The sequence below is a fragment of the Ciona robusta genome, chromosome 2 (genome assembly GCF_009617815.1).
Source record: "Ciona robusta chromosome 2, ASM961781v2".
NCBI lineage: Eukaryota > Metazoa > Chordata > Ascidiacea > Phlebobranchia > Cionidae > Ciona > Ciona robusta.
The window spans coordinates 6,828,721-6,840,615 of NC_143236.1; the positions used below are offsets into that span (position 1 = coordinate 6,828,721).

The following is an 11,895-nucleotide window of genomic DNA, read 5'->3' on the forward strand; positions in this document are numbered from 1 at the left end:
TGTATTTTGGATAACAACATGCGCTTACTCATATACCTGTCTAGCGACTAAGACGTAGTTGTTTTTAAACAACACAACTGATGTAAAATGTCTAACGACCAAGAGGATAATTTTAAACACTTATACATGTAAGAAAACAAGTTTTGCCTTGAGTATTATTGCATACTATGAAGCTTTTTCTTACTCTGTTTTTGAAAGGGCGTGTGGTGAAAATAGCATGCGCCAATAATAATTACTTAGCGTAAATCTTTTACAGAAATGTATAAATATATTAAAAACAGTTTTTCCCTTGTCGTATTTGCATGAAAAGCGTTTGGATTTAGCATTTTATGACGTTTGCTCTGACGTTTTTGAAGTTTCGGTTTCATAAAGTCACGTAAAAACAGCAGCGCGTATTAAAATTTATCCAATGAATACTCCCATAAGGATATGTCATAAACGATTTGGCCGTAAGTGTAATAGTGAATGTAATGAATGAATGAATGTAACTTACTTTATCCTCGCGTGGCCGGAAAACGACAGTCGTTATCACACGGGTTTAACACCTCGTGCCAGCTTACGAGTTACCATGTATGTTACTTTGTGGGTGGTTATTTTTTTTGGGAATTTTTTCATTTTTTTATGTATGGCTGATAATTTGGACAACCCATTAGTGGCCACTGGGTTGGAGCAATTGTCGTTAAGGGTCTTGCCCAAGGACACATACGCCCACAATGGTAGCAGCGACGAGCCTTGAACCCATTACCTAATGGTTACAGGCAGGCGCGCTAACCACTACGCCACGGCGCCGGAGTGAAAATCAGAGTTCGTATATAAACATGTTTATATACGTTTATATACGGACTCTGGTGAAAATAATACATTAAATTATATTTAAAACGCTAAAAGCATGTTTCGAGGTTAGCGTTTTAAAAAAAATATTAGTTTTTAACATTTCTATGATGTTTACTGCTACGGTCTAGTAGTTTTACGTCACGTCTGGAGCATGACCAACATTTCTTCCGCTTTATCTAATTTTTCTAAAATATTAAAAACAATTTGACTTCTATTTCGCTTTTTCTAGAAATACAGTAATAATATTTGGAAGTTTATGAAAAATTCCGTCAGTTAAATGTAAATATTAAGCGTTACGTATAATTTTCGTTATTTATATCAGTATTTTACTCATTAGACCTTTATAACACGGACACTGTAAACGTAAATATTTTTTTAAATGTAATTTGGAAACAAATGTTTAAAAATGTAAAAGTTGTGTTTTCACGTTAAGGTGTAATCGTAAATAATTTAAAGTCAATTTTAGCTTAAAGTGGAACGTTTTGTTACTGAAAACTTAGATTAATAATTTTCAGAAAAAGAAATTTTCAACCTTTGGTTAAAATGGAGTAATGGAGACATGGAATTCTCGATTTAAACCAAAGTACATTTTGCTGTTTATTCTGTTATTGTTTAAAAGCGTTGAATTATCCAGTGAGAGTTCATACAACCCATATTCACCAAGAATATTGTGCTCATTATTGTAAGTACAGTTTATGTTTTTTCCTAAGTTAATATTATAAATTTGTACATTGGAATCTCCAATTTATTGAGTATGATAATTCCAACATTAGCTACGACACAGCAAATTAAATGTAAAGTAAGCAAAAATGCAACATTGTCAGTAATTGTTCTGCTTACTATGCGTTGCTGAGATAACACATACAAGCCGTTCATAATTGCAATATAACACAATTGTATTTGTGATGTTTCTTAGACCAGAAGAATTCTTGATTTGTGAAAATCCAAACTTCTTCAATACCACGTCTAACGGGACAGGAGTGGACCAATTTGTTTGCCCGAAAGTGGTAAAATATATGTTGTAATAAAAAATATATGTAATACAAATATTTAAAATAATGTATAACATAGTCAAGCTAAGTTCCACAAACATTTAATATTTTAGGTAAAGATTAATAAAATTTAAAAGTACGACCTGCATTGATTTGATTCACATTTTAAAATTTATTCAATGCTGGATAGAAAGTGTGTTAACTTAAATATTGTTTCCCATGCTCAAGAGGTGTATTAAAAAGAGCATGTTGTCGTTACCCGCAAGAGGATAAATAGAGTTATTTTCATTTTATCATAAATATTCAAAACATAGTGTGTTACAACTGTTATTCATTACCCACTATTGAGAATAAATAAGTCGTATTATACATATAGTGGAGTGGGGTAAGACGAAATACCTTTAGCACATAATATCCAGATCGTGTTTCAAACAAATTTCTTTGAATGATCTTTGTTTACTGCCAAATGGGCCAACCAAATAGAATGAAAAAGTGTTCTATCCTTCTCACCCTAGTGTATATATATATTAATTTATTTCTACTACATACCAGTAGTCAGTATCGCCAAATAAGTTTGAAACATTCTTATATTTTCATAGGAGAGTGTGAAGTACAAATACTCTCAAGTTCCTCAAACCTCCGTACTTTGCAAAGTAGTGGATTCTACAATTGACTGCGTGGGTGAGCGGTCGTTTTATAAAGGTGGATTCCCCTGCTTAAGGTGATGTGTTTGTTTAAATTAAAATCTAATGTAATCATCATTATGAAGGGGTTGAGCTCTTATAGTATTTCGATATCGAAGATTTTTTTGTAATATTTGTTCTCCAATTTTTGTAAAATGATGTTTCAATCATCTAGCTATATTTATATATATATATATATTGTATTTTACTGTAAAAGGAATTTATGAAACATTTATCATAACTTAAAACTTCTAAAAACTGGTAAAGTTTTAAATTAAAGTAAAGTTTAAAGTAACCGATTTTGATCTCTTTATCAGGTACACAGGTTATTACTTCGTTACCACTCTTATCCAATCTGTGTTTCTTGGCTGTCTTGGTGTCGATCGCTTTTGTCTCAAGCACACGTGTACCGGGATTGCTAAAGCTTTAACACTGGGTGGTATAGGGGTGTGGTGGTTTGTTGATATTATTCTTCTTCTTACTGGGAACTTGGCCCCTGCTGATCTCAGCCACTGGTGTGTTTATTATTAAAGATGGCTGAGGTTGAAGATCGGAAGATTGTTGACCTTTTTAACGAGGTTTGGAGCGCAGAGAAAGAAATTTCAAACTCCTGTGACACTCTGTCAGATAAAATACAAGGTTTGATAGCGGACACTCTCGCTACATTATCTGTGTTGTCACAATCAATTGAACAGCTCAGTATGTTTAGTCATAATGAAGAAGTTGATGAGATTTCCACACAAGATATACGATACCTCATGCTCAATGCATTGGCTGGGCATTTAATATCAAAAAAGAAATGTCAAGGCCAACAGAGACTTGAGATTCTTACCAAAAGCCGGGAATTTTACGTTGAATTCCTTAAAATTTGCAGAGATTACGGCATAGGTCCCCTCGGTGAAATACACCAAGTTTTAAAACCTGCTTCAGATGAAGAAGCATTGCTGAAACATTTTCCTCAAAAAGCAAAAGATTTAAGCTCCATGACGCGGGCAAGAGAGGCAAAAATTGAAAAATATAAACAATCGAAACTTATGGAACAGCAGCTGTCTGAACTCCAGCATAACTTAGGTAATGATGAACAATGTAGAAAGTACTGGCTACTAGTTCTAAATAAGTGGGTGAACCATGTTATAGAAGAGATGGGTAATTTGGATATGGAAATATCTATGTTGAAACGAATGCAAAACATACCTAAGTCGCAAATTGAGGAAGATCGGAGAAATTTACGAGAGTCAATAAAACCGATGCAGCCGTTTATTTTGACTAAAGATAAACTACAAGCTGCTGTGTATGGAGCTGGCTACCCTAGCTTACCCACTGTTACATTGGACGAGTATTATGAGAGAGAAGCGGCTGCTGGGAGAATGCCGGACCAAGCGTCAAAACCTGCATCGGATAAAAAGGAAGATGAAGATTCCGATGATGATTTTTCCGACGAAAAACTAAAGAAAAAACGAGAATTTGATGATTGGAAAGACACCCATCGTAGGGGGGCTGGCAATCGTAAAAATATGGGATAATGTTGTTATAATGATAGCTAATACAGTAATTGGATATAGTGCAGTTTGATTGACTTCTAAAACTACAATCCACTAATACATTATTCATGCAACAATATCTATTATTAACTCACAAGTGTAAGGTCTCATAAATCTATTGCAACTTCACTTGTCATATTTTTGGCCCGGTGTTCCTATTGTGGCTTAACAATCGACTGATTTTTCAAAATTGTTTATTGAGGTTGTTCTATTTCAATGGCACATTTGTTTGTTGTGCCACTGTCATGCTCAAGTGCCAGGGCCGTGGTATCATATTTAAATGACGATTGCCGCTTATTTAAGTGGCACTAGCAGTATTTTCATTGTTGTGTTTTAATAAAACAAGCAAAGTTACAATCGTATTAAATATACAAACCAGTCTGTTTTCACCAAACTCGCATAAATTGAAAAGTCTGTTATTTTTTAATACATTAAAAATTTAATTTTAAATTTCAAAACAATTCCATTTAGGTAAAAAAATCACTTTTTTATTGATTTTGAAATATTTTTTTTTGAATTTGATCTGTATAACATAAGCACAGGCACTATTTATGAACACTTATCACATTAAATATTTATTTCCACACTGCATAAATGTCACTACAGCAAAATTAAAACTCTTCAGTTTTACAATCTATTTGATTTGGACTAGGACCTTGTTCACTCTTGCACCACTCTATGTTAAACATTAATCTCTGTCAATATTTTGCAAGGAATAGTGCTGTGTGTGCATTAAAACTACTGATAGGAATCCTAGTTAACCATTCACTGTCCATTTGTGTGACTTGACCAGAAGTATCGCATCTAAAGCTTCAACTAACAAAATGGGGTAAGTCTTGATTGGGGATTACTAATTTTTATAGTTAATAAATATATTAAAATAATGTTTTATATTTGCATACTGTATTGCTGTGCATTTTGTTTTGTGTCTGTTTTTCTGAAGATTTATAAGATTACATTTTTTAAAATGTTTAAATAAATTACTTTTGTTTTATATTTCCGCTTTATATAACTGCATGGATTTTTAGTTTCTACAACCTGATACATTCTAAATTAATCTTGTAGTTCTTAGATAAAAACTGTTAAGCCAATCTCTTTGTTTAAACTGAGATTAATAATGGATTGGTTTCCCTTGTTTGCTTTTATTGGTTTACTCTTGTATGATTGCTGTTTAATTAATTGTATCGAGGCAATATATCTGGTAGGCAAATGTTAGCTGTTGATGACAATTTCTTTGGAAACTCGTTGATGGGCAGGAGGTGTATGAAACAGAACTGTAATTGCTCCGCCACACGAGAGGTTAAATAAGTTGCAATCATTTATTTATTTTACCCAGGTTACCTTGTGAAATTGAATTGGTTTCAAAATTTGAAAACCTTAATTTTGACGGAGTTATTCTTGTTTGTGAAAAACTAGATGACTTGAAAGATTCTTTGAGTTTTCTAAAGAAACCTTTGGAGGATTTAAAACAGGTTTGGAAATTTTGAAACATTTGTAACACTCATATAAGTTATCAACTTTTCTTTATCATATGAAGATGTATATAGCAATGGATTTATGTACATGATGTGTGCATTCATACACCTCAAGCTTATTGTTGAATTATAAATGGAATTTATACCTGGGCACTTAAAGTGCATTTATACATTTTATGCTTACAAATTATAACATGGGTGTTTACAAATTGTGTATTTTGGATTTTAGTTTGTAATTCATCCTCTATTATCAATCAAATAACATGCAGATTGATGATTCTGTCGGAAAGTCAGTAACAGTTGCTGCTTTGGATGGCGGTTGGAAACGAGTGGTAAGTGACTTCAATAAACTGTAGTTAAAGTTGATGACACATGTTTATATCTAATTCAATTTCGAAATACACAAATAATCTTTAAGTTTAAAGGTTATAATAAATGTATTATACTTTGTATAGCTTAATTCTAAAGATATGTAGACTATAAGGTGATTGATATAAAAGATTCTGTAAATACTACCACGAAAACGCAAGAGCAATTTCTTTCTGCGTAGCTTTTTAAAACGGTCAAATTTTTTTGCCAAACCGTTTTGAGTAGTCTTGTTTGGACTACACACGCGCAGACACTGTGTGTCCTGACCATAATTATGAACCATGTATATGCAATATATATATCTTAAATGTATTGCACTTCTATATCTTATTTTTAGAGATATATAGGAATAGGGCAATAAGGTGATTTTTCTAAAAGATTTCTTGAATTTTTTATTATATACTATCAGATCTTTGCACCAACTGGTCCTCTGAACCGAGATTACGACGATGTTCGTAGATTTGCTGACGCGGCAGAAAACGGGATAAAACGGGCGATTAAAGCCGGCTGTCAATCACCTGTGCTTGTCACTGTGAAGAATGATAAGTCAGTGTTTCATTGAATGTGTTGCTTAAAGTTGTATGTGCTACAGTTTCTGTTTTTGCATGTGCTATAATTTTTATTATTTATTTAATGTGAGTGAGGTCCTTCAGTGTGGCTTACCATGGGTCCTCTTAGGTTAGAGTTGGCCTAACCCATTAGTAAACACTGTATTGGACCAATACCTGTTAAATGTTTTTACTGAGCACATACAACTATCAGGATCAATATCAAGCATTGGATTGCTAAATAAACCACAATTTTATGAGACAATAGTCATGTCTGTTTATCCATACACCACAAAAACTTCAGCAACTCGTTTGTGGGCATAGGAGTGGCTACCAGTAGTGGCAACCCACGAGGATATGGATGGCTAAACAATTGTTGTATGTGTTTTAAACACTGTTCCAAGGCAAATCAACAACGCCATATGTTTAAAATTAATTTCATAATGCTTATTTTCCATTGCAGGTTCAAATACGCAAGTTTTGTTGCTGCACTTGGCGCAATGCAAGCACTTTATGTTCCATTGGAAATACGAGAAGCTAAACCTGAAAAGAAGAATAAGGTTTAAATTTTTATATTTTATTATTTTTAAATACTAATTTTTTTTCATCTGTTTTCTCTTCAGTTAATATTAATTATGGCTTATGTGGTGTTTATTAAAATTGAGAAATCCTTACAGTTAGTAAAACAGTTTCAGTTTTTTATTGTTTATTTATTTTCTATATACAAGCGGTAGCCTAATTACATGATACATCTTGGATATCAGTTTATTCCATGTCAACATTCAATTATAGAAAGGTGTGTTCATGTTGTAAACAGCATTTGGCGTTTTAATTGTCGTTCAATAGATATTGATTCTTTTCATTTAAAATATCACATTTCCTCTGTTTGCTTGGTAATCATAGCTGTATTTCATGAAAGACAACATCCACATTATATTTGTAAACTATTTCACATTATATGCTACTTTGTACAGTTTGATTGTGTTATAACCTTTTAATAATAGAAAAACAGTTTAATGAAATTACATTCACGAATTATGATTAAAAATAAAGGGGGAAGGTGATCATTGATAAATAAAACACATTTGTTTACATTGCATTTGAATGTAAATTGCATTGTGTATGCATTTTTTCAATGTTAATTTTTATCTATTATTATTTGTTTCTTTTTTGTTCAATAACGTGTTGTTTAACATAAATTAGGAAACAAGTAAAATGGTTATTACAAGTAAAAACGATTAATATACTGTATTACAAGTAAAAAATTATAAATTTTTGGCTTCGTATTTTAGCATTTTTATAATTTTCTCTTTCCAACTAATATTTTAGTACATTTCTATTAAGGTCTATTCTGTTTACTCCCCAGTTACTGAAACTTGGTTTATGGAGTGGAGAATCTTCCCCATACTTAATACCTACTGTAGATGCTTTTGAAAGTGGAAGGTTAGTAAACTTAAATAAAGTATATGTTGTTATTGCATGGCATATTATATTTTACCCTGTAGCTCGGAGGATAATCGTGTTTTGCATTTTTTTTGGGGTAAAAGTATACATTTTTTTTATACTTTTTATGCTCTCAAATACGGATTTAGGCTCGACTCTGATGTCATTGGTGGTAAAGTTTATTTTTTGTTTGTGTTTATGAGTTTTACCTATTTTCATTTTTTCTCATCAGATACGAAAAAGTGAATAAATTCTAAATTATTGATTGATCCACAACAATAGGTATTATTTTTGATTCCAGATCTTTAGTTCGTGACATCCAGGGTTCGGATCCTGAGCGTATGGCGCCACCACGTGTTGCAGATTACGTTACAGCAAACTTCGCGAACACAAACATTAAGGTAATCATAGAAATCTTAACATTTCATCAGTTTTAACACTTTATACAGAAAATTATATTGGAAGCTGTTTTTACAAGCAGAGTACCATGAAATTGCAAAAAAAATAAAAAATTAGTGCAAACAAGCTAATTTTGCTACCTGCAATTTTTGGTGTATGCTTTCTAACTTGAACATAAAATATTTACTATATTTCTTAAGGTTGAGGTTGTATCAGATTGTGATTACATTGAGAAGAATTATCCTTGCCTTGGTGCTGTGAACAGAGCTGCTAAAGGTGAATATGAATGTTTCTCATGTGATTAAGTGCGTTATATATAACTTGACAGTGAACATGGGGTATATGAACCATGTGTGTCTGGTGTATAAGACACCCATGTTATAAATCAACAGTGAGCATAAAATAAATAAACACACTGCTTAACTAGTCTATAAGATACCTATGCTAGAACATGACAGTGAACATAACAACTATTCTTAAACAACCAACATTGACCTCTAGTGGTTCCTCGGCACAATGCTCGCGTCATCAAACTTTTCTACGAGGGTTCGGGTCCAATCACAGACACATTGTTCCTTGTGGGTAAGGGTGTCACTTATGATACCGGAGGTGCAGATGTGAAAGCTGGGGGTATCATGGCTGGAATGCACAGAGATAAAGGGGGAGCTTCTGCTGTGGCTGGCTTCTTTCAGGTAATAACAGAACATAACAAAAAAGTTTCAAAACTATTGCAAAGATCATATTATTAAAAGAAAGAAAAAAGGGAAATTACCAGCAAAACAACAGTTGTTAAAACACGCTATGGATAAAAAGTGTGGAAAGAGTGTCAATTATATTACTTCATACCCCTAGTTCACACACCTGTAACCTCTACCACTTTATCTGTTGCTTAGTGTGTGTGAATAGGCACTTAAGCAGGCATGATTTTAGTAGGTTTGGTCATTTATATCTTTGTTATATTGATATCTTGAACCAGATATTGGAGAAATTGAAACCCGCCCACTTGAAAGTATACGGCACAATGTCCATGGTAAGAAACAGCATTGGAGCAAATGGTTACGTGGCTGATGAGATTATTACTGCAAGGTCAGGGAAAAGGGTGAGTGTTAATAGCAAGTGTGATTGTTAATGAAAAATTTTTTTTGAGGTTTGGTTGTTAAACAAACTTTTTTCTTGAATTTATTGTTAATGGGAAACTAAACAGAACAATTAAGTGTAACACAGTGATGCGCAATAGTAAGCCAGTATTTACAACCCAGTGATCTCAGGTTCGTGTCGGCAACACTGACGCTGAAGGGCGAATGGCGATGGCAGATTGTTTGTGTGAGGCAAAAGAAATGGCGAAGAATGAAGTGAACCCACATCTTTATACGATCGCTACGTTGACCGGGCATGCTATTATTGCTATGGGACCTGGATACAGTGTGAGTGGTTAGAAGTGAACTGTGTGGACTGTTTGGAACCAAACTTCTGTTTATATCAATTAAAGATAAATAAAAAGCCATCACCCATAATGTTGCTTGCTTAGTTGTAGGCATGGGGTGAATACAACAAAACACTCATGTTAAAACACCCCTGTAAAGGAAAAATAGATGTCTTACCTTTATTCATACAAGATTTTTAATGGAAATCCTAACAAAAAGATTTTTATTGTATATAAATTGGTGAAAAAAACAAAAGATGTAGGTATTCGTTGCAAGTGAATATAACTATCTGGAAGAAACTGTCTTTTTAAAAAAAATAAGACATAACATGTTGCAACAATCACAGATTGCGATGGACAATGGTCCTGCTCGTGAAATACAGAACAGTGTGAAGCTACGAGATGCTGGTGATGCTGTCGGAGATATGTTTGAGATATCAACAATTAGAAGGGAGGATTATGTGTTTCATACAGGTGAGTAGGCAGGTTGGAGTGGGGGGGTTATTGTTGCTATTGTCAGTTCTCTAATTATTCTTTGTGGGTAAGGTCCCACAGCGTAGAAGGCCATGGGCCCTAGGATTTATGCCACAGTTAATTTATAAAAAAAATTCTATGTTATCAGGCAAGTCTGAATACGAAGACATCTTGCAATGTAACAACGCCCCGTCATCACGCACACCACGAGGTCATCAATCACCAAGTGCTTTCATGATTATGACATCAGGACTTGATTCTGTGAGTTAACAATAGTTTGTCTATCTCATCATGCCAATTTTAGAATTTCTGTAGCTAATGCAGTGTGTGTGGATAAGTAGGTTTTTGGGTTGGCTTATGCTCATCCTGCCCATTGTCAAGGTGCCAATACCACGTTCTGTTACAAATCTTTATATTGCTGTGTACCCATGTATAATACCCACTAACCACATGCATTTGTGTATGTATTTCTCAAGTCCTTGTCTGGTAATAGGCAAACTCTAGTCTACATCTCAAGTCCAATGGCATCTATCATGGTAGCACATCATCCTTATAAAATATAAGGTTCCAAGTTATCTTAATGTTAATTCTATCTTTTTTTTCAGCATGGGTTGGACTCTGATCACCCTCTCAAATACACCCATCTTGATATTGCGGGTTCAGAAGGGAAATTCCCTGGAATACCCACTGGGGCGCCAATCACTGGTCTTTATTCGAGATATTTTGGAAAGCATTAGATTTAATGACAGGAAGGAGATTTCAGTTCCCCAGAATAAAGATTACAGATTTATTTAGTTAGAGGTGAAAAGATTTTAAAAAGAAAAGAGTTAAAGATCAAAGAAATGTTTTAAAACAGATTGTTGCAGTTTCTAAGTAAAAAAAACATAAAAAAATTAAATTTGTGACCGATGGATTTTGTGATGTGTAATTTAAATACAAAATATATCTATTGTATCTTGTGACAACATAAAGAACATATATTATATAAACATATCAGCATTCTATATTCCCAAATCGCCTTAACTTATAGTTCATTATTTATATACTGCATTCAAATATGTGAGACATACTCGTTATATGAACATTCCATGTCTGCCACTTTGAAAATTATATTGATATCTATACAATATTACCGTATCATTGCTTTGTTTCAAAAGTTTCTGACAAAACAACCCTTTTCTTTAATAACCTTTAATATTTATAATTTCATTTTTTGTGTTTAATTTATGCACCTATGTGTTAATTTAAGTACCCTGTGAAGTTTATGATAAGACTGTGTGATTTTTTGTGGAAAGGTCGTTCATTGTTTGCAATAATTAAGGTGTGTGTGTAAATGTCTCAAAAAAAAGCAGTTATAATTTGGAAATTTGATTTGAAATTTTGTTTTAAAACTGTTGCAACTTTCGCTTGTTCTCAGGTATAAACTGTTTAAATGTCGTTTCAGAAGCTCGATATAAATTCAAGTTTACCGGAATGGCGTTTTAGTAGTTACAGTACATTTAAAATCCAGATTACAATGAATTTAATTGCATTGTTATCTGAATTACCTTCTAGTTCAAAAAGCTTTGGTGTATGGACCCCTGAACACAATATATTTAATTAAATATCTTTAATACATTCTTCCATTATATGATCACTGTCATTAAAATTGAGAATAAAATCATGAAAAGAAAACGTTTTTTTATTGTGACAAAATAATGTGTTACTATGGTGT

At 33.1% G+C, this 11,895-nt stretch overlaps 3 protein-coding genes across 4 annotated transcripts; all 3 read left to right on the forward strand.

Annotated features, from left to right (window-relative positions):
* Positions 1-972: 972 nt before the first annotated feature.
* Positions 973-3,480, forward strand: LOC149740682 (TM2 domain-containing protein 2-like). 2 transcript variants are annotated; one of them, XM_089873428.1, is made up of 5 exons: positions 973-1,113; positions 1,350-1,516; positions 1,751-1,841; positions 2,426-2,547; positions 2,827-3,480. In XM_089873428.1, the coding sequence occupies exons 2-5, from the start codon at positions 1,386-1,388 to the stop codon at positions 3,038-3,040; spliced, it is 558 nt and encodes a 185-aa protein (XP_089729554.1). In that variant the 5' UTR covers positions 973-1,113; positions 1,350-1,385; the 3' UTR covers positions 3,041-3,480. The 2 variants fall into 2 exon arrangements, with proteins under 2 accessions (XP_089729554.1, XP_089729553.1); XM_089873427.1 differs by lacking the exon at positions 973-1,113 and having other exon boundaries at positions 1,176-1,516.
* On the forward strand, positions 3,043-4,766 carry LOC149740683 (immunoglobulin-binding protein 1-like). Its single transcript, XM_089873421.1, has one exon. It carries the CDS (start codon positions 3,043-3,045, stop codon positions 4,030-4,032), a length of 990 nt encoding a protein of 329 aa, XP_089729547.1. The 3' UTR covers positions 4,033-4,766.
* LOC149740684 (putative aminopeptidase W07G4.4) lies at positions 4,741-11,855 on the forward strand. The gene is made up of 14 exons (XM_089873390.1): positions 4,741-4,879; positions 5,387-5,522; positions 5,795-5,857; positions 6,304-6,440; positions 6,906-7,002; positions 7,809-7,885; positions 8,187-8,286; positions 8,485-8,560; positions 8,786-8,976; positions 9,261-9,383; positions 9,553-9,708; positions 10,055-10,181; positions 10,330-10,442; positions 10,787-11,855. Exons 1-14 carry the CDS (start codon positions 4,875-4,877, stop codon positions 10,916-10,918), a joined length of 1,533 nt encoding a protein of 510 aa, XP_089729516.1. The 5' UTR covers positions 4,741-4,874; the 3' UTR covers positions 10,919-11,855.
* The last annotated feature ends 40 nt before the right edge of the window (positions 11,856-11,895 follow it).